Genomic DNA, 23,596 nt, shown 5'->3' with positions numbered 1-23,596 from the left:
CTGGGAATTGAACCCGCGCTGTTGCCTTGTTCTGCATTACAAGTCAGCTGTTTAGCCCACTGTGCTAAACCAGCCCCACCTGCCCTTTGCTGTGTGTGTGTATCACTGGGTCATACCGGTGGGGAAAAAACTACGTGGATGGAAATCAGCGGAATGCCTGCGCGTGAGCAACAGTCAACAAAATGTCTCGTGTGCTACACTCAGACGCCAGATTGGCTGCAACTGGCCTCGAGCTGCAGGTTGCCCAACATTGAAATGAAAATCGCTTATTGTCACAAGTAGGCTTCAAATGAAGTAGATGGTGTAGCTGTTCTTTGGTTACTCCAAAAGAGCAACTGTCTATTTATTTTCCTGATCATCATGAAGATGACAACTGCAGGTGTACCACGCTAATCTCTGTGGAGAGATTTAATGACTGTATGCAGGCTGGGAGGGAGAACATTTTCAGAAAAGTACTTAAAGAGCTGCTACAAAATATCTCTTGCCTTTTTTTGGGAATACTTGAAGGAATTTAAAAAACAACCAGTGTCAAACTGATTATGCGAAGTAAAAACATCGTGATGCCATACAGCCATAGAAGATACCTTGATTTGTTATTGATGCAATAAATGTGATTTATTTTGGCATGAACTTGTGTTAGGATAGCCAACTTTGGATGGACATATTCCAGGAGACCTAAATAAGAATATTCCCTGCCACAGGATGGCCAGCGTGTTCATCCACATGTTCATGCCTTTCCACATCAGTTGAAAAAGTGAACACCCTCTTCATTACGAGACCCAATGATTCTTGACTGTCAGTCAAACAACCTTTATTGCCTATCTCCACTCTGCTTATAAATAATAATCAAACATTTTCAAGAAACACGAGAAAAAACACTATGGTGTGATTCAGCGGACAAAGGTTAAAGTTGATTTTGGGCACATTTGGCCGGGTTTTACTCAGTGGCTGTGGCGTCAAGATTCACCCCGCTATTCACCAGCACTTTGCTGTTTTTTGGGCCTCGGGAAATTTCTCCGCGCCAAGGCCATACTTTAGTTGATTTCCTTCTGGTGAGCTGATCACGCCAGCATGAACAGCTCCTCACAGTTCATGCGTCATTTTGAACGGCAACCTGATCTCTACACAACCCCCCTTTCAGGCACCCCCCTCTTTCTGGACCCCCCAATCACCCTCCTCCAACCTTCTCTAGGTCCCTGGAACCCCCCCCCCCCCTCTCCCAAATTGGCCTGGCCCACCTGGGCTCAACCCATACTGTGTCAACCTGACACCTGGGCACCTTGAGTGCCAATTGGGTATCAGGTGGCAATGTAAGAGTGCCAGGCTAGCAGTGCTAAGGTGCCCAGGTACCAGTGTACCTCCTGGCCCTGTCCCCATGATGAATGTGATATAAAATAGTAGTGGCGAGAAACGCAGTCTTACGGATTAGTTCGAGATTATGGGGAATTGTTTGGATAACACGAGTGATCCAGGCACTCCGTTGCAAATATTATGTGATATTTATCCAAATAAAGCGAGAGATTTTAGGAAAATGTCAGCAACCTTAAGGAAGAAATTGGGTGACGAATGGCCACTAGGGGGGCACTAAAGACCTGAACATCATTAAGAAAACTCAGGGAGAAATCTGGAAAAAGGGCCAAAGTATGAAAGCAAAATAATTAATTGGATAATATTGTCAAGATGAGAGGGATAAGATCATGATATCAAGTTGGCAAGAAAATGCCCTTAAAATGGGGATTCCAATTAGTGAAGGGGGGAAACCAAAAAACTCTGGAGATCTTGAAAAAGGAGTGTGCATTCGAAAAACGCACAAGTAATGAGAGGGTGAACTCGAGTTTTAAAAATGGGCTACGTAGTTCAATGGCTGGCCTTGCATTGACAGATGCAGATGATGACCTAGAGAATTGGACCATGTCGGCTAGAGTTCCGACTGCACCAGGAGCAGTGTCTGCACTAATTCCGGAACCACCAGGGTATCATAATTTATATCCAGTCACTGCTCCCCAAATTCAAATCATGCCAGCCTCTCCAGCCCCTTTGGTTGATAGCTTGGGTCCTATTTCAGCACCTTCACCGTCTTGTTAGAGAAGGGGAGCTCTGTTCAACAAACCCAGTTAGCTCTAGGACCCGATCTCGGACAATGAGAGAGGGGCCTGATCCTATCCAGAAACAATCACGTATACCACCTAGATCCCTTCAGACCGATATGGTAGGACAGAAAAGTATGAGAACAAAGAAAGAAGACGGGAATGATTCTGAGGAGCAGGAGCTCCCCCTATCGAAAGGGAAAGACGTCAAAGTCTTTGAAGAGCCAGAGGAATACGCTAAAGCGCCCCCTAGTGAGACTAAGACAGTTGCCGAATAGGAAAATACCTAACCCTGATGCTGCAACGGCAGCAGCCCAGCCCACGAGAGACGTTTATTTCCCATAGAGACCCAGTGAGATGATGGCGATTCTGGCTGCAATCCCAGACAGGAAGAAATCTCCTGCTGCTTTCGTGGACTATCTGAGAACTACCATCTCAGTTTATCAAGCTGATTCAAGGGACCTCTGGGCCCTAGTCCAGCAGGTTTTAACCCCAGCAGAGTACCGCAATCATCTCAATCACTTGAATTATGCTAGCCACGCCGCACTTCAGCAAGCCATTGCTTTGGACGATGATAGACGGGCACAAATCCTGAATGCGTTGAGTGTCACATTTCAAAAGCCCATAAACATTTCTGATATCTTAGACCTCAAACCGAAAAAGACTGAAGAGCCAGAGGAATTTCTGGAATGTTTCAATGAAATCTACCATGGGCAGTCAGGCGACTTGCCGTACCAAAATGGTCAGAATTCCCCTCAATATTGTGCTATGTTAATGCATTGCCTACCACCTTTCGTGGCTACTGCCGTGAAATGTAGTAACATGAATTGGACAGAGAACGACCCTTCTCAGATGGCCAGGGCAGTCAGATTTTACTGGAAGGAGGGTGTAGGCCAGGAAGGAGGCTCAGTTACAAAGATTAAGACTGAGTATGTAATGAAAAAGGATGATCTGAGATCCCAACCAGCGGCAGATACGGTGGAACCCCAATATTGTGACCTTGGGTGGGTGGATCAACACGGGGGAGGATATCAAACCCACCCAAATGGACCCTCAGCTCCTCTTTATGACCCACCGTATGCACCAACAGCTTTACAACTGCCGCCCCCTCTGAGGGGCCATTGGCCTACTGGGAAAAGGGAACGGGGCAAATATAGAGGGAACAATACATGTTTTAATTGCGGCTGTGCAGATCACTGGCATTAGGAATGCCCCGTTAAAAGACGGACAGCAGAAGGAGACTACCCGACCCAAAGGAGGGGGTACCCACCAAGGGGAGGACAGACGAGGTACACCGACTTCTCCCAGGCAAACCCTTTCCCAACACAAGATTGACTAGCTAATTTAGTCATAAGGACTCTCCAATCGGACAGGGAACCTATTATTTCTCTGCAGATAGGAGGTCAACACTGCCCATTTGTAATCGACACTGGAGCAGCCAAATCTTCGGTGCAATCAGAACTTCGACTACCGACGACTTCCGGTTGCGGCGATGCGGAGCTAAGCCGCACATTTCGGCAGCTCCCGCTATAACGGACGTTTGGGCCCAACGGAATTTTTTTTATCGAATCCCGTGTGGGAAGGTGAAGTAAGGTCCCCCCCTTACGTTGTATGGCGGAGATTAGCAGTGGAGCGTTGGAGAAAGAGGCTCTGGAGCAGTGGCAAAAACGAGGGGGAAAAAACAAGATGGCGGAGATCGAGCAGCATGGGGGCCGGACCAGCAGGAGTTCCTCAAGCGCTGTGTGCAGGAGCTTAAAAAGGAGGTGCTGGCGCCAATGCGGTTGGCGATCGAGGGGCTGAAGGAGACCCAGAGGCCCAGGCGGTGGAGCTTCGCGAGGTGAGGGATAAAACGAATGAGAACGAGGACGAGATCCTGGGCCTGGCGGTAAAGATGGAGGCGCACGAGGCGGTGCACAGGAGGTGGGCAGAGAGACTCGAGGTCCTGGAGAACAGGTCGAGGAGGAAGGATCTCCGGATTCTGGGTCTCCCCGAAGGAGTGGAGGGAGCTGATGCTGGGGCGTATGTGAGTACGATGCCAAGAAGGTGCGGAGCAGTAGATGGGAGAATGCGGTGATCCGAGTCTACCAGGACTGGAGTGCGGAGGTGGCAAAGAGGAGAGCTGGCTTCAACCGGGCCAAGGCGGTGCTGCACAAAAAAAAAGTCAGGTTCGGAATGCTGCAGCCTGCGCGACTGTGGGTCACTTATCAGGACTGACACCACTATTTCGAAACGCCAGAAAAGGCTTGGACCTTTATCCAAACGGAAAAATTGGACTCGAACTGAGGGGCTGTGGTTGTGGGGGGGGGGGGATGTTGGTTGTATACAGGGTTGTAAATATGGGTAAAGAATGCTTCATGGGTGGGACGATGGATGGGGATGTGGGTAGAGTTTTGGTTAAAATTCTGGAGGGTGCGGGAGGCGCGGGCATGGGACTGGCCTAAGATAAGAGATGGCTAGTCGTCCGGGAAGGGGGGGGGGGGGGGGCTAGCCCCCCAATCCGGCTGATCACGTGGAATGTGAGAGGCCTAAATGGGCCGGTTAAGAGGGCCCGAGTGTTTGCGCACCTAAAGGGACTGATGGCAGACGTGGTCATGCTTCATGCTTCAGGAGACACATCTGAAGGTGGTAGATCAGGTCAGGTTAAGGAAGGGATGGGTAGGACAGGTATTCCATTCGGGGCTGGACGCGAAGAATAGAGGGGCGGCAATACTGGTGGGGAAGCGGGTGTCGTTTGAGGCCAAGAACATAGTAGTGGACAATGGAGGTTGATACGTGATGGTGAGTGGTAGGTTGCAGGGGACGGAGGTGGTACTGGTGAATGTATACGCCCCGAATTGGGACAATGCTGGATTCATGAAATGGATGTTGGGGCGTATTCCATACTTGGAGGTAGGGAGCTTGATAATGGGTGGGGATTTTAACACGGTGTTGGACCCAGCATTGGATCGTTCCAGATCTAGGACGGGGAAGAGGCCGGCTGCGGCCAAGGTGCTCAGGGGGTTTATGGATCAGATGGGGGGAGTAGATCCGTGGAGATTTGCCAGGCCTTTGGCCAGAGAATTTTCTTTTTTTCTCCCATGTACATAAGGCCTCCTCCCGAATAGATTTTTTTGTTCTGGGCAGGGCATTGATCCCGAAAGTGGAGGGAACGGAGTATTCGGCCATAGCCATTTCAGACCATGCCCCGCATTGGGTGGAGCTAGAGCTGGGGGAGGAGAGGGACCAACGCCCGTTGTGGCGATTGGATGTGGGACTGCTGGCAGACGAGGAAGTGTGTGGGAGGGTGCGGGGGTGCATCCAGATACCTGGAGGCCAACGACAATGGGAGGTGCAAGTGGGAGTAGTATCGGAGGTGCTGAAGGCGGTGGTCAGGGGAGAGTTAATCTCCATCAGGGCTCATAGGGTGAAGAGAGAGGATGGGAAAGGGAGAAGTTAGTGGGGGAGATTTTAAGGGTGGACAGGAGATATGCAGGCGCTCCTGATGAGGGACTACTCAGGGAGAGACGAAGTCTCCAGATGGAGTTCGTCCTGTTGACCACAGGGAAGGCAGAGGCACAGCGGAGGAAGGCACAGGGGGCGATATATGAATATGGGGAGAAGGCGAGTCGGATGCTGGCACATCAGCTCCGTAAGAGGATGGCAGAGAGGGAAATAGGTGGAGTCAAGGATGGCAGGGGAACTACGGTGCGGAGTGCAGTGAAAGTGAATGAGGCATTCAAGGCCTTTTACGAGAAGCTGTATAGGTCCCAGCCCCAAGGGGGAAAAGAGGGAACGCGACGATTCTTGGACCAACTGAGGTTCGAGGGTAGAGGAGCAGGAGGTGGCTGGTTTGGGGCGCCAATTGGGGTGGAGGAGCTGGTTAAAGGACTGGGGAGCATGCAGGCAGGGAAGGCCCCAGGACCAAATGGGTTCCCGGTGGAGTTTTATAGGAAGTATGTAGACCTGTTAGCCCCGTTGCTGGTAAGGACCTTCAATGAAGCAAGGGAGGGGGGACCCTGCCCCCGACAATGTCGGAGGCGACGGTCTCTTTGATCTTGAAGCAGGATAAGGACCCACTGCAATGCAGGTCGTATAGACCGATCTCGCTCCTCAACGTAGATGTTAAGCTGCTGGCAAAAATGTTGGCTACGAGGATTGAGGACTGTGTCCCGGGGGTGATCCACGAGGACCAGACGGGATTCGTAAAGTGTAGGCAGCTAAGCACCAATGTGCGAAGGCTCCTAAATGTGATAATGATGCCATCGGTGGAGGGAGAGGCGGAGATAGTGGCAGCCATGGAGCGTGGAGAAGGCCTTTGACCGAGTAGAGTGGGAGTACCTCTGGGAAGTGTTGAGGAGATTTGGGTTCGGGGGAGGGTTTATTAGTTGGGTTAAGCTCCTGTATAGAGCCCCGGTGGCGAGTGTGGCCACGAACCGGCGGAGGTCAGAGTATTTCCGGCTGTACCGAGGGACGAGGCAGGGGTGCCCCCTGTCCCCTCTGCTGTTTGCATTAACAATTGAACGTTTGGCCATGGCGCTAAGGGAGTCGGGGAAAAGGAAGGGGGTGGTCCGAGGGGGAGAGGAACATCAAGTGTCGCTGTACGCAGACGACCTGTTGCTGTATGTGGCGGATCCAGTGGAGGGGATGGTTGAGGTCATGCAGATCCTAACGGGATTTGGAGACTTCTCGGGCTCTAAGCTCAATGTGGGAAAGAGTGAGCCCTTTGTGGTACATCCGGAGGATCAGGGAAGAGGGATAGACGACCTACCGTTGAGGAGGGCGGAAAGGAGCTTTCGATACTTGGGGATTCAAGTAGCTAGGAGCTGGGGGGCACTGCACAAACTGAATTTGACGCGGCTGGTGGAACAGATGGAGGAGGATTTTAAAAGGTGGGACATGTTGCCACTCTCGCTGGCGGGCAGGGTACAGTCGATTAAAATGGTGGTCCTCCCGAGGTTTCTTTTTGTATTCCAATGCCTCCCAATTATGATTACCAAGGCCTTCTTTAAGAGGGTGAGCAAGAGCATTATGGGATTTGTAGGGGTGAGCGAGACCCCGAGGGTAAGGAGGGGGTTCCTGGAGCGTAGCAGAGATAGAGGAGGGTTGGCGTTGCCGAATTTGCGTGGCTACTATTGGGCAGCCAACGTGGCGATGATCCGTAAGTGGGTGATGGAGGGAGAGGGGGCGGTGTGGAAGTGGTTGGAGATGGCGTCCTGCAAAGGAACGAGCCTGGGGTTGCTGGTGATGGCACCACTGCTGCTCTCGCCGACAAGGTACACCACGAGCCCGGTGGTGGGGGCAACGCTAAAGATCTGGGGCCAGTGGAGATGACACAGGGGTGCGATGGGAGCCTCGGTGTGGTCCCCGATCAGGGATAACCACCGGTTTGTCCCAGGAAGGATGGACGGGGGGTTTCAGAGCTGGCATCGGGCAGGGATTAGAAGAATGGGGGACCTGTTCATCGATGGGACGTTTGCGAGCTTAGGGGCGCTGGAGGAGAAATTTGGACTACCCCCGGGAAATGCCTTCAGGAACATGCAAGTGAGGACGTTTGTGAGGCGACAGGTGAGGGAATTCCCGCTGCTCCCGGCACAGGGGATTCAAGACAGGGTGATTTCGGGCGTATGGGTCGGGAGGGCAAGGTGTCGGCGATATACCAGGAGATGAAAGAAGAGGGGGAGGCTTTGGTAGAGGAGCTGAAAGGTAAATGGTAAGAGGAGCTAGGGGAGGAGATTGAGGAGGGGCTGTGGGCTGATGCCCTAAGTAGGGTTAATTCCTCTTCCTCGTGTGCCAGGCTTAGCCTGATACAGTTTAAGGTAGTTCACAGAGCGCATGTGACGGGGGCGAGGCTGAGTAGGCTCTTTGGGGTGGAGGACAGATGTGGGAGGTGCTCAGGAAGTCCGGCGAACCATGTCCATATGTTTTGGTCATGCGTGGCACTGGAGGAGTTCTGGAGGGGAGTTGCGGGAACAGTATCTAAGGTGGTGAAAGTCCGGGTCAAGCCAAGCTGGGGGCTAGCAATATTTGGAGCAGTGGACGAGCCGGGAGTGCAGGAGACGAAAGAGGCCGGCATTCTGGCCTGTGCGTCCCTAGTAGCCCGGCAAAGGATCTTGCTAATTTGCAATGAGGCGAAGCCCCCCCCCAGCGTGGATGCCTGGATAAATGATATGGCTAGGTTTATCAAGTTGGAGAGGATAAAGTTTGCCTTGAGAGGGTCTGCGCAGGGGTTCTACAGGCAGTGGCAACCGTTCCTAGACTCTCTCGCGGAGCGTTAGATGAAGGTCGGACAACAGCAACAGCAACCCAGAGGGGAGGGGCGGGGGGGGGGGGGGGGGGGGGGGGGGGATATCTTTTGTGGGGGGGGAGGAGGGGGGGAGGGAGGGAGGGGGAAGGGGAGTTTTTCTGGGGGGCATTTGAGCAAGAAAACACATGAATGATCCGGAAAACTGACATGTACGGGAGGAATCCAACGTACAAAGTTCTGTACCATATTGACTTGCCATGTTCATGTCTTGCTATGCGAGCTTTCTTTCTTTTTTGTTACGGGGGGGGGGGGGGGGGGGGGGGGGGTTTGTTTGTATGGTTGAAAATTTTGTTTAAAAATTCTTAATAGAACTTCGACTACCACTATCCGACCACACCAAGCATTTGTCGGGGTTCCAAGGACAGGTGTGTGAGTATCCTATTTCTGAACCTGTGACAGTCACTTACCGAGAATAAGTCAGCGGATCATCAGTTTGTGGTGACTACTGGGTTGGACTGTAACTTGTTGGCCCGAGATTTACTGTGTATCTTCCAGCTACAGCTAGAGTGCGGAGATGAAGGGGTAACGGTTCAATCATGGAGGATGAGACAACAGTGCTATATTTCTATCACACCCCAGTGGTGGACGTTAGACATTGAACATTCACTGCACCACGTTACCCTGGCCTATGATAGAACCGGACAAAACAGGGAGTTGGAGGACAAATACCGGCCGTTAATTGGGACCGAATGGCCAGTCAAAGGTACAGCCACAGTCACGGGAAAAGAAGGTACAGCCGATTTTGTAACAATACCACCACATTTATGGCCACAGTCAGCTTCTGTAGTCCCTCATATTACACGTCAGGTCCACGACCAGTACCATGCCAAGGATCTGGGGCCTATGGTAAGGAGGGCAGTGGATCATTCAGATCCAACAGAGTACGCACTTCAAGTCATGCCAGACAGCACTTCCATAAAATATTTTGAGGTCCCTGAAACGATTAACACTCGACTTCAGCATCACCTGGGACGTGACGTTTTGGAATATGTCAACCCACAGGTCTGGGCGGAATACCAATCACAAGTGGGACAGGCAAATGTTACACCCATTAAGTTAACGATTAAGGACCATGTAACGCTGCCTTCCATTCGGCAATACCCCCCAAAACCCCAAGCTGCCCCGTCAATAGACAAATTAATCCAAGAGCTGTTGCAACAGAGTATTCTGGTCCCTTGCCAATCAGAATGTAACACCCCCATACTTGCCATGCCTAAACCAGCCAAACCAGACCAGTACCGATTAGTACAGGGTTTACGTTCAATCAATGCCATCGCACAGCCGTTACATGCTCTCGTCCCTGATCCTGCCCACATACTGGCTCAAATTCCAGCTCGAGCCCGGGTCTTCGCCATAGCTGACCTTCAGCATGCCTTCTTTGCCCTTCCACTCGCATCTGAAAGCCAATATTTGTTTGCCTTCACTTAAAATGGACAGCAGTATACCTGGACCCGACTGCCTCAGGGGTTCGTCAACTCACCTACGCTCTTCTCCAGATGTCTGCAGACCCAACTCCAGGCCTTGACATTGGAACAGGGTTCCACTCTAGTGCAGTATGTGGATGACCTATTGGTAGCGAGTCCTGACGAGCCCAGTAACAGGGATGATGTGATCCAGTTATTAAACCACCTATCCTCGTTGGGTTACATTGTTTCACAATCAAAGGTCCTGGTGGCTCAGACAAAGGTCAATTTCTTAGGACTTTTACTTACAGCCACAGAAAGAAGTCTCGAACCCAGTAGGATTGAACCCATATGCCAATTCCCCGCCCCTACCACAGCCAAGGAGGTCCGTCATTGGCTGGGTATGATGAATTATTGTAAGCAGTGGATACCAAACATCGCTGCCTATACAAAGCTGCTGACGCCTTACACTAGCGAAGGGGGGAATTTTACTCTCACCACCGAGGCACTCGAAGCCTTCCGTTGCCTCAAGCAGGCCTTGTTACAAGCACCGGCCCTCGGTAGGCCCCTGTACGACCGACCGTTCCAGATATACTGTACTGTTCTGGAAGGGTGTTCAACAGCGGTACTCACCCAGCAACATGGGGATATGCACCGGCCCGTAGCATATTACTCTTCCAAACTTGATCCAGTGGCGTTGGGCCACCCTGTTTGCACCCAGATCTTGGCAGCGATATACAATAGTTTGCAGGCTGCTGCCAATATAACTCTCCAACAGGACATTACGGTGTATAGCTCCCACTCGGTCATCGCACTACTGGGGCAACTGCAGACTCAGCATCTTACCGCAGCTCGTCAGAATAGGTATGAAATATACCTTTTAAACAATCCACGTCTGACATTTAAATACTGTACCACCGACAGTAGTGGACTCTCCAATACAAAGGGCAATCAAATGGTCATTGGATAGACTTATGGACGATAAGGGAATAGTGTAGATGGGCTTTAGAGTGGTTTCGCAGGTCGGCGCAACATCGAGGGCCGAAGGGCCTGTACTGCGCTGTAATGTTCTATGTTCTATCAATCCAGCCTGTTTTCTTAGCGGTCCCCCTGTCCATGAAGAGGCACCTGGCCACGACTGTTTAGCCTTGATTCAGGAAACTACCGCAATAAGGAAAGATCTGAGTGATATTCCGTTAGAACAACCTGACATAATTATGTATGTTGATGGCAGTGCATTAGTAAGCCCCACTGGCCGGAGACTGTCGGGTTACGCAATCGTAGATCAGGATGGTCTGATTCTAGAAGCGGCCACTTTTCAGACCCCTCATTCAGCCCAACAAGCCGAACTTTTTGCCCTTACCCGTGCATGTATACTTGGGGTAAATCGTCGGGTAAATATTTATAGCGACTCCCGATATGCCTTCAGGGTAGTTCATGACTTCGGACAGCTCTGGAAGAATAGGGGATTCCTTACCTCGGCCGGCACAGAAATATCCCACCGGGGTTTAGTTAATGACCTACTGCAGGCCCTCCTTATGCCCGCGCAGATTTCCGTCATTAAATGTGCTGCCCATACAAACGGTAAGACCACAGTTGACGTTGGTAATGAACAAGCAGATTGTGCAGCACGGACAGCCGCGCAAATTCAGCAAGTGATGGTGCCTAAAATGTTAAGTCAGACTAAACGATCTGCTATAAATAGGTCTGCTTCTGACAAGCCAATGCCAACCATCCAAGACGTCATAAGGTCACAGGAGGACACTCCTGAGAGTGATAAACAAACGTGGAAACGGTTAGGTTGTACATATGATTCTGTTTCCTCTTTATGGACCACGCCAGCACATCAGACTTGTATGTCTGATGTACTGGCTTTATGGGTCATCAAACGTGTACACTTTGCAACTCATTGTGGGGCTCGGGGGACTAGTGATTTGTTGCTGGACACTTGGTGGCACCCTAAAATGCAGGGGCTGGCCCAGAGTATCAGTAATCGGTGTTTGATTTGTCAGCAATATAACACCGGCAAAGGTATCCCTTGTGGTATGGGGCAAATCCCGTTGCCCAATGGTCCCTTTGAGACGCTCCAAATGGATTACATTGAGTTAGAAAGGTGTCAATGTTATAAATATGTTTTGGTCATTGTGGATGTGTTCAGCAGATGGGTCAAGGCGTATCCGACTACCAATAATAAAGCTGCTTCTGTGGTTAAAGTTCTGATGATGGAAATCATTCCCCAGTACGGTATACCAGCTCAGTTAAGTTCTGATAATGGGCCTCATTTATTGGACAGATTAACAAGGGGTTTTGCTCCCAGTTGGGCATACGCCAGCAGTTACACTATGCGTACAGACCACAGGCGGCCGGGTTGCTTGAGAGACACAATCAGACCCTCAAAACTAAATTGGCTAAATTAAGAGCAGACACGGGACTGACATGGCTTAAGTTGCTCCCCGTTGCCCTCTTCCAGCTGCGGGTTACACCTGCGGGACCGGCCCGGCTCTCTCCTGCCGAGATCCTTCATGGCAGACCCCTTAGAACTCCCTGGAACCTGCATGTTCCCAGACTGGTTCAGTTTCACCATATGACTGAAGAAATGACCACCTATGTTCTAGCCCTCACTAAGGTCCTCAAGGGGCTCCATGGCCAGGTCCGCGCGGCTCACCCGCCAACGCCCCCATTACCTAGCTCACTTTCAGTGCAGCCCGGTAGTTATGTCATGGTCAGAAATTGGACTCAGACAGAGTTGGAGCCACGATGGGAGGGGCCCTTCCAAGGTCTCCTTACCACCCCCACTGCAGTTAAAGTGGAGGGGCGGAGTGCTTGGGTCCACCTCCACCACTATAAATTGGGTCCACCTCCACCACTGTAAATTGGGTCCACCTCTACCACTGTAAAAAGGTTGGTTACTAACCTGCCTCCCTTCCCCAGCGCTGTTTTACAGGTGTGAAGCATGATAGGGTGGCTACGCACCGCCTGTGTAATCGTCGACCTCGCCTCGCTTGGAGTGACATCGGCGACGGACATGGGAAAGAGAAATAACACCTACATCTGTAACCCTAACCAAACTACAAGGACGTTTCATTTATGCAGAGGTGACGTTCTTCGCTTCCCCCATATACGAGGGCATGGTATCAACTTATGGAAGGTCATCAGGTTAACGGACAATGCAGGACTCATGAAGCAATTGCACCGGTCCCAGCGATGGGAAGGGAACATTGCACGGACATTGCCTTGTTTTTGGAATGCATGTAAATTTGATTTTGGATGTATTAAGATTGGTGCCATAAAGGTAAAGTCAGACCGTCAGGAGAGGGTAGGAAGAGGTTGTGAGATAGAGAGGGGGACTAGAGAGAGGACGGAGCGTGTGAGAAGGGGAGTACAACTAGAACGTAGGTTATCAGGAGATACACTTATTTCATTTAGGACCCAGACTGAGGAAAACCCGGGTAGTATGAATCTCTTCTACCAGATTTACCATCGCTTGTATGGCCAGGTTGTCTGCTACCCGAACCCCACAGCGGTGTCTCGGTTATTTTCTGTTTCACCGCTTTGGCGCACTCCCCAAACGGTGGTTCATTGTCAGCGTTCCGAGCCACCGCCCGAGCAAGTCACTCTTCCTTACGATCCGGGTTCAGCACCACCGGCTATTTGCCTTCCCCTTCCTCGGGATAATTCCCACTCACAGTATGATAGGCTGCAACGGTGGAGGGCGTACATACCTAGCCATGTCACTCCCAATAGGGACTCCCGGTCGTACGAGAATTGTTTCAGCAGTGACGGGTACGGCTGTTTGCTGGTAGAGGTGGAAACGAATATAACATGTCTGTTCCCCACCTGTATGGACAGGAGGTGTCATATCACTCAGGTGTCTGGCCAATGCGTCGGTTACAACACCACTTGCGTTCCATTGAACGCCGGCCTCCAGCTCCTTTGTGGATGGGCGAATGTCTCTCACATCACTGTTCGGACTAGGGCTTTCCGCATTGTTGGGAGGCCCGAATGGGCATTCCAAAGCTGGATAAACTGGGCTACTGGGGGATCCTGTCGCCAGGTAAAATGGCTAACTCCCAATTTTAAATGGCTAACTCCCAATTTAAAATGGCGAACGGCAAAGGCTGATGGGAAAGTCAGCCAACAGGACACAAACGAGCAGCTGCAGGTTGAGTGTGTATTTACCTCTGGAAAGGCCAGACAAGATCGATACCGGCAACCATCAGCATAACAAAACACCAGCCATCTGCATACTAATGAGCAATCCCCAGGAACAATGAGCAACATTTAGACACATAAAGCCAAACCAGACTCTTTGGTGCCAGCAGAAGCCTCCACAATGGGAGGTGAACGACCACCTCAGGACCGCCCATCGATCAGGGAACCGCTCCAGCATTGGAGAAAATTGAACCAAGTGATTGGGACAAAGTCCAATCACTTGGAACCAGGTACAGGGTCCCCCCCCGAAAGGCGGGAAGCCCCTGGGGACTATAAGAACCAAGCCCAAGTTCAAATCGTTCTTCTTGACCGGGTCACTCAGCAACGCGAACCAACCCTTGACAGTGACCGGTCCAGCCGCCGCTGATATCCAGTAAATCTTACTCCAACGCTCGCTACGAGATAGGCGCTCCTAGCTACCAATTTGTACCAACTTCGAATCCCGCAGGCTCAGAACCCGAACGAAAGGCCATTCGTTTCCCTGACCTGGTGGGCCAGTTCCAAGTTACGTATTGGCCTGTTAGCTGTAGAAGTAGCTTAGACGTAGAATTTGTACATGAGTAGTGATTACTGTGTATAATAAATGTGCTTTGATTTAAATCTTACTAAGCGGTGTATTGGATTATTGATCGTGACTTGAACCACGGGGCGGTATGATAAAGATACCTGGCGACTCAAGAGCAAAGGTGATAAAACAGAGCAATTAAACTAAGGCAAAAGTTAGCAACAATCCCTACGCAACCGATATACTGATTGTGATGCTAGACTTTACACGGAGCAAGGATGCTACTTTTTTTTTTAATGGCACAGCGACCAATGTTTTGTCACCCCCATTTCCCCGCCAAATTGCTATCGGGACTCTAGTCCCTACCACAGTCCCCTGCCCCTCTGCTTGGATACTGCACAATCAGTTGGCACACCGGGCAGTCTCAGCCGAATTCTGCGAGAACTGGAAAATACCTCAGATTCTCGCACCCAACCGGGGCCGCTCAGCCGGATGGGGAATTCTGAGCATCTTGACACTGGAGGTGTGGGGCATTCCTTGGCGGTCAGCGATAGGAATTATTTTATTTATGGCCTTACGATCCTAGGAAATGAAACCTTGGGAGCCCTCGGGGCAATAACCAAGGAATTGTCTCAGCTGCAGTTGTTTGCAATGCAGAACCGTATGCTCTTGACTATCTTCTGGCCCGTGAGGGTGGGGTATGTGCCATAGTGCAGGGCAAGTGCATCATGGGAGTTCAAGACCTAACCGCTAACATCACTAAATTTATGGATCGCATACGGGATCACCTGGATGGAATGCAGGACCCTGGCTCTTGGGGTAACTGGGGATTTGGAGGTTGGAAGGACTGGTTGATAAATATGGCCATGTATTTAGCAGTGGCACTCGGCTGCATCTTTGTGGGCCTGGCCATCCTTAAATGCGTGATGGGTAGAATACAGGGTGCACTGGAACAGATAGACCCCCCTAGAATCTTGGCTGTTAGGATCCACAAGGGTGCAGCGGATGAAGGGGGGCTGCAACAGGAATTGGAAATGCAGCGACAAATCTTTTTAGATGAGGGTCCGTAGCTACGGATTGAATAGATAGGTTATCATGAAATGATAAAAGGAGGGAATGATGAATGTGATATAAAATAGTTAGTTTAAATATTAGTTACAGTAATGTAGATGTAGGCCAGTTTAATTCTCAAAAAAGGACAGAGCACAAAGGATTTCAGAAAGCATGGCAAGGAAGTGGGGAAGGGTGTCTGGTGGAGGAGGGAAAAGGATGCTGGGTAACAAGAGGCCCAGGGTTAAGGAATGCGAAGGAATACAAAGTGAGCCAATCAGGATGTATGGCCAGGTCAGGAGGGGTATAGGATGACCTATGGGAATCGTGTATGTGAAACTTGATGCCATTTGAATGTATTTGCAGAGATCCCTTAGTCTCCGACCTCATTCATTTTCCGAGGGGTCCAGGAGACAGTTTCTGTGTTCTGTGTCTCTATGAAACGAGTCAGCCTTGCAAGTTGGTTAAAATAAATAATACTACACCTACAAATCCATCTCGAGTTTTATTGAGGCCAGACTGACGGTTAAAGAATTCAATATTGTCACCAAACCACTCGGAGGTCTGCGAGACCCCCACCCCTCCCCCGAAGCGCCGTTGCGTCTGGTCCACATTTGTGGAAACCAATGTTAAACAGCGCCCTCGCGAGGTCTTCGAGGCGCGGCCGTTGATTCCCAGGTGCCAAGTGGCCTTGGCATCCAGGTATTTAAATGAGCCGAATGGCTCATTTAAATGTGCAGTTGTGGATCTCGGCCAGCGAGGGCGAGAACTAGATCACGGCGGGCAGAGCAAGTCGGGTGATTTGGGGCCCCCGCACGATTCACCCGTTGAGTCTAGGTCCACACCGGCGCAACGCAATTGCTGAATTAAACCTCACATATTTTGTCAGAAACCATAGCCAATAATTTCTTCCACGCTTCTGAGGCAGTGAACGTATGAATCAGGAGCAGCAGTAGGCCATTCGACCCCTCCAGCCTGCTCCGCCATTCAACAAGATTATGGTTGTTCTGATTATGGCCTCAACTCCACATTCCGCCTGCCCCCGTGATAACTCTTTCATTCCTGGTGACACCCAAGAAAATCTGGAAGGGTTTGCAACGCTAATTGGAATGGACTTAAAAAGCCAAACACTTAACTGGAGTTTAATGTAATACCAGATGATCAGCAACTTGAAGCAGCAGAACTATATCAGGATAACTATTCCATAGACTATTTCCTGTAAACTTCAGAAGGAGCTAAAATATATTGATATGACTACACATCCGTGTTCCTGAAATCTCGAAATCTTGGTAATCCAAAGAGTGGGGCATGTTAATATATTAAAGGAAAGCATTATGGGATGTAACTGCTTCAGCGGATGACATCTCTAACACAGTAAAACCAGGCAGCCTTGCCGGTTGAATTCCAAAAAAAGCGTTTCTGAAGCACAGCCCTCAGCTCCTTTTTGGTGACTGCAAAACAAAGAACATTCTTTGCTCTGATTCACTGTTCAACTGAAATGTTCCAAATTACAACATGGCAATAAAGTTTGCAAGTAGATCTGGAAGTAGGACTAGTGTCCCTCAGATTTATGACTTTACTGCTGGAAAACCTGGATGATTTTCAAAATCTAATTTGCAATTCCAATCAGCTCCAAAAATAATTCAACTTGTCCCATATTCATTGCTGGTTTTAGGACATGCCATTAAATGACTAGAGCAGGCAACCTAAACAGGGGCTGTTTAGCACAGGGCTAAATCGCTGACTTTGAAAGCAGACCAAGGCAGGCCAGCAGCACGGTACAATTCCCGTAACAGCCTCCCCGAACAGGCGCCGGAATGTGGCGACTAGGGGCTTTTCACAGTAACATCATTTGAAGCCTACTTGTGACAATAAGCGATTTTCATTTCATTTTCAAATAAACCACAACTAAACTTCAGTAATAGTTCATAGAAGTATTTTAGGGTATTTCAGAGAGATTTGATATGGCAAGTATAGAATCCCTACAGTGCAGAAGGAGACCATTCAGCCCATCAAGTCTACACCGACCCTCTGAAAAGAGCACCCTGCCTCGACCCACTTCCCCATCCTATCCCTCTAACTGTTCGACACTAAGGGGCAATTTTATCTTGGTCAATCTACCTAACCTGCGCATATTTGGATTGTGGGAGGAAACCGGAGCACCCGGAGGAAACCCACGCAGTCATGGGGAGAAAAAGCAAACTCCACGCAGACAGTCACCCAAGCCCGGAATTGAACCCTGGTCCCTGGCGCTGTGAGGCAGTAGTGCTAACCACTGTGCCGCCCGTAAGTACAGAAATATAAGTTATTTTCGTCCCCATTGATGACACTTGTGGTTTCAAGTGTTGGAATTTTCCTGTGCTTGAGAAGACTGGTTGACAAAATGCAACTGGGTGTCCAAAATTCAAATTCATCCCTCAGAGATTTTGGCGACCCCACAGCTTGCTCAATACCTTTGCACAAAGTTCAAAAGGCCAGCACTTGTGTTTCCTATGAATCCACTGATGATCAAGAGACAGGGAACAACAAGATCAGATTCATAGGAATGTGGCGGCCAGGGGATTTTCACAGTGACTTCATTGCGGTGTTAATGTAAGTCTACTTGTGACAATAATAAGGATTATTATTAAACTGCAGAAATGGATTGCTAAAGACAAATGTCATCAAGCATTTTCTTTCACTTAGTCAGATACTTGAAACATCAAGAGCCTATCACCTTTCTTCAATATCGCCAAGTTGGAAAACTAAGAAATTGGCATGAACAGTTTCCATACTCCTAAAATGGCATTCTCGTTCCCCTCACAAATGTCCACATCCTCCCCATAGGAGAAATTAAGTCCAAATTCATAACAACCAAAGTTTAGGAGGCAACGTTTGCAGTAATACTACTGGGGTTTAGTAAGCTGCAATAGTTACACTCCCCGTAGAGACTGATAACATTTTAAAAGAGATGAATTTCCCAAACGACCAAAGGACATAAACCGATGGACAAGATTTCACTTTTAAAGTCTTCTACTGTAACAAACTAAAATCAACATAGATCAAACATTAATTAACATACAATTAATTCAGCAAATTATACAAACAGGTGTTTTCGCAGTAACAATCCAATGCAACTGAAATATGTCTTTAAAGAACATTTTACTTTGCCTCACATTTTTGACAGCTATATAACATTAAAGCAACAGTCCCATGGTCATTCCCAGCTCTCCCCATCAGACCAAAGTGAAACTTCCAATGTCTTTGGACAAACTCCATCCACCCAGGTTTTCCCAGATATGATTGTTACCAGCAAGGTACACCTCAAAGACTTTCCATTCCTGAGATTTTCAAAAACCCTGCCTGTTCTGTTCCCTTTCTTTTGGACAGAAACAGAATGATCAAAAGTATCCTGCTTGGTTGTTACCAGTCTTTCTTGCTTTTCCACAGCAATTGCTCGATTATTTTGGTATCTCAAAGAGTAGCTATCCTTTTTCTGTGAAAGGTGTTAAAACTGCCAATCCACTTCAATGGGTTTTATTTCAGTTTTTCACCCCACAGAAACTGGATCATATAGACATTTCTCTAAACTAAGGTGTTTATCATGAATTAGCATTCCCAGAATGGCCTGTCTTACCTTAAGCTAAAGGGGACTATTTTTAAATTATTTCACAGAATGTAAGTGCCACTGGCTAAGAAAGGATTTACTGCCCATCCTTAATTGCCCTTGAGAAGGTGATGGTGAGCTGCCTTCTTGAATTGCTGCAGTCCATGTGGCATAGGTACACCCATTGTGTTGTTAGGGAGGGGTTCCAGAATTTTGACCCAGCAACAGTGAAGGAATGGTGACATATTTCCAAGTCATCATGGTATGTGGCTTGGAGGAGAACCTGCAGATGGTGGTGTCCCCATGCATCTGCTGCCCCTGTCCTCCTAGGTGGTGGAGGCCAAAAGTTTGGAAGGTGCTGTTGAAGGAGGTTTGGTGAGTTGCTGCAATGCAACTTGTAGATGGTACACACTGCTGTCACTGTGCATCGGTCGTGCAGGGAGCGAATGGTGAAGATGGTGGATTGGATGGCAATCAGGTGGGCTGATTTAAAAAAAAAACATATTTGTCTTGTAAAGTTCAGCATTCATGACATAATGGTGCAGCTCATTAGCTTGGAGGGAAAATACAAAAAAAAAAAATCAAGGTAGAAATCTGAAACATATACAAAAACTGCAGGAGACATCCTGCCTGTCAGGCAGCATCTCTAGAGAGAACAGACAAGCTAATGTTACCAATATAGCTCCATCATCAGTACTGGAAAAAATTACAGCTGAACAGCTTTAATGTAGAAACAAGGGATGGAAAACACATGCACACATACACACAAGCAAGAGAGGATCTTGTTGGATAACAACTTTGGGAGAATGTATGGGATTGGAATGGGAAGAGGCAATTAGTACATTGACAGGATTTCTTCAGCTGAACAGAAGTCATATAAAGTTTACTACTGTAGTATTGCCAATGGTTCACTCTTTTTTTTTAAAGTTGCTGAGCATTTTGAAGTTGTGGATATCAACAAAATAGTATAAAAATGCCCTTGATCAAATACTGAGGTTAGGAGGTTATGAAAGTGTGAACATTTGGGAGCAGACAGAATATTTCAATGAATTGCATGTTCTAAAGTAGCTGGCATTTACTGGGCCTCACTCAGTGTAGGGTGTTACGTAGCAAAATGAGCATTATCCTCCCAGCCAATTGTAATAAAGTTCACGTAAAGCCATGGAAACTAAGACAAATTGGAACCAGTGAGAAATGCTGGCTGTCATGGAGCAGGTTTAAGAAATCATATAAAGGGAAAGGTCTACACTTAAGACTAGGTGGCATGGTGATGGTCCACAGAAGAAAGCTTGGCTGGTGTAGCTCCCAGAACAGAGATAACCACTCTAGCCTCATAATGAAATGTACTCTGAATGTTTTGGTCATTTTTAAAAATTCATCATGGGATGTGGGCGTCAGTGGTTTCTGACCTCATATCCTCTCCAGTATAAAGGCTGACTACATCCATGTCCATAATATTGTCCCGTCTCCTCTCTCATATCAGCCCATTTTCTGCTAAAATCCACATTTGTGCTTTTGTTATGTCCAGATGCCACTATTCTAAATGTTTTACCTGCAGCTTATCCTGCACCAAGCCTCGCTCACCCATCATCATTGCCCTTGCTGATCCATACTGGTTCCCAGTCCCAGGACGGCTCTGACTGAAAGTCCTTTATGGCCTCAATTCTCTCTATCATTACCCTCCTCCAGCCTTGCAAACGTCTGGACTCCTCAGTCCTCTACCTTTGGTTATTTGTCCTCCACACACACCACCCCCCCCCAACCCCACACCCCCAATCACTAGCATCAGGAAAGGATTGACAGGCTCGCTCTCATTTATTTTGAGAAAAAAGGCTGAGATGTAACCTAATGGAGGATTTTAAAATTCTGAATGGTTTTGATCGAGTAGCACAGAGAGAATGTTTCTTCTTGTGGGAAAGAGCAGAACTAGAGGCCATTAATATAAGATAGTCACCATGATAGAAGTCTACAAGATTATGACGGGCATGGACAGAGTGGATAGTCAGAAACTTTTTCCCAGGGTGGAAGAGTCAATTACTAAGGGGCATACGTTTAAGGTGTGAGAGGCAAAGTTTAGAGGAGATGTGCGAGGGAAGTTTTTAACATAGAGGGTAGTGGGAGCCTGGAACTCGCTGCCGGGGGAGGTAATGGAAGCAGGTACGATAGTGATGTTTAAGGGGTGACTTGACAAATAGATGAATAGGATGGGAATAGAGAGATTTGGTCCCCGGAAGGGTAGGGGGTTTTAGTTCAGACGGGTAGCATGACCCGTACAGGCTTGGAGGGCTGAAGGGCCTGTTCCTGTGCTGTACTTTTCTTTGTTCTTAACTCCCTCCCTAAGCCCTTCTCACTTACTGGAAGGTCTTTATGACCCTATTTTATATCCATCGCTTTGAGTAAACATTTGATACCCTACTCCAAAAAAATCTCCTAATTTCAGGAACTTTTCTCTGTATTAAAGGAGCGTTATAAATTCAAGTTCCTCAGCCTGAATGAGTGGTGTAGTTGGTTGGTTTTTTTCCCTGAGCCAGTAGGCCTTGGGTTTATGACCCACTCCAGGCCTTGCTGGGCACAGAAGAACCCAGTCACTGGTGTCAGAAAAGGAAACCTGTATCACCAGCCCTGGTAAACTAGGAGGGTTGAAGGGCATGCAACTGTAAAAAAACACCCACCAAATATCCCCCCCCCCCCCCCCCCCAAGATGATGGTTAACATGTTGAATGATCTATCACAATTGTGGTAACATGAGAAAAGTGTAAAGGGGAAGGACCAATGCAAGTGCTGTATTCTGTGTGCCATTCGGTCCTATTCGGCTGCTGATGTCAATGGGAAACGCACAGCGCCATTGATTCGCGGCAACTTTGTTCCTTGCAGAAATTTCAGCTTCACATGGATCTGCCGCAAGCTCCAATCATGATCTCGGGGGGTCAGCTCGACCACCGAAGTGGCCCCTGATTCCCCCACATCATGAAGTTGGTGAAGGATTGTTGGCACAAAAATAACCTTTCTTACAATCCGCATTAATATTCCCGCCCCGCACCACTGTCTAACTGTCCAGAACCTGTATCAATCCGGGATGACTGCAAGCAATTGGTTTGCAAATTCCCGGGGGTGGGGAGATGTCAGTTCAATGGGAAGCCACTTGCGATGGGAGTGCACTTGCTTCGTCCTTGCACCGCCAGCTGAACAACCGGCGGGCAATTTTTCTTTTGTGCACAACTCCACGAAGCAACTCGACCGTCTCCCCGCTTGACTTCCAAATGGCCCAAGTGAAACTTCCAAACCACCCCCCACATACACACACACACCAAAGCCGGAATAAGACTGCAAATCCACACGGCCAATGCCCCTGTGGTCACCTCGGAGTCTGGAGCGGTTCCAGTGCAGAAAACAAAGGGTCTGACAGTGTGTGAAGCGGCCAGGGGGGTAAAACACAAAGCTGCTCTCCAATCTCTCTTACCGATGGTGGAGATGTGTGAAGCGTGGAACTGGTTGTCGGTGAAGCGGCAGAGCAGGCAAGTCTTCCCCACCCCGGAGTCTCCGATCAGCAGCAGTCTGAATAACACATCATACTGCTTGGCCATGGTGCGCCCTCATGGACTGCGAAGTCGAGCACTTTAACCAGACAGAGGAACCCGGAGCGCGGCTCCTTTATTCCGCTCCAGTCCCATATCTGCCCGGGGACTGGCGGGCTACACCCCAGCACTCGGTGTGTTTGGCGTTGTTGCAGACACGGCGCTCCCGGGCTGTCTTTTCTCCTCGGCTGTACCTGCGCTGCTGTGAGGACACAGGGGCAGGAGGAATCTTTCTGTTCCTCACACTGACAGGAATGGGGATGTGGGGAGGGGACTCTGTGTCTGCAATGTATGACGCGGTGTGTGGGACTCCACCTCACCGCAGCCTGAGAGCTGGAGCCCCACAGCCTTCCCTTCACCCCGAGCCCAACGCCTTCACTTCCATTTCTACTGAACCCTTTCCCCCTCTCCTTCCCCTTAATCCCTTCCACTTCTCTTTATCTTCCCTCCCTTCTCCTTTAACCCATTCCCCTTAACTCCTTTCCCATTCCCCCGTTCCCTTAACCTCTTCTCCTTTCTCATTCCCCCGTTCCCTTAACATCTTCTCCTTTCCCCCTCTCTTCCCCTTAATCCCTTTCACTTCTCTTTCCCCTTATCCCCTTTTCTTTAACCACTCCCCTTTCCCCTTATCCCCTTTTCTTTAACCCATTCCCCCTTTCCCTTAATCCGTTTTCCCTTAACCCCTTTCCCCTTAATCCCTTTCCCCATAACCCCTTTCCCATTCCCCATAACCCCTTTTCCATTCCCCTTCCCCATAACCCCTTTCCCCATTCCCCTTAATCCCTTTCCCCATAACCCCTTTCCCCATAACCCCTTTCCCCATAACCCCTTTCCCATTCCCCTTCCCCTTAATCCCTTACCCCTTAACCACTTTTCCATTCCCCTTCCCCTTAAT

General features: G+C 49.0%; 1 protein-coding gene across 1 annotated transcript in view; it reads right to left on the bottom strand.

Moving 5' to 3' along the window:
- The window catches only part of rab15 (RAB15, member RAS oncogene family), a 239,169-nt gene extending 216,196 nt beyond the window's left edge, over nt 1-22,973 (bottom strand). The window contains exon 1 of the mRNA XM_072485492.1: nt 22,587-22,973. Within this exon, the coding sequence (XP_072341593.1) occupies nt 22,587-22,710 (124 nt within the window). The 5' untranslated portion in view covers nt 22,711-22,973. The remainder of the gene's footprint in view (nt 1-22,586) is intronic.
- Between the last annotated feature and the right edge of the window lie 623 nt (nt 22,974-23,596).

The sequence above is a fragment of the Scyliorhinus torazame genome, chromosome 2, assembly GCF_047496885.1.
Source record: "Scyliorhinus torazame isolate Kashiwa2021f chromosome 2, sScyTor2.1, whole genome shotgun sequence".
Lineage (NCBI taxonomy): Eukaryota > Metazoa > Chordata > Chondrichthyes > Carcharhiniformes > Scyliorhinidae > Scyliorhinus > Scyliorhinus torazame.
This window is presented reverse-complemented; position numbering and strand designations above follow the sequence as displayed.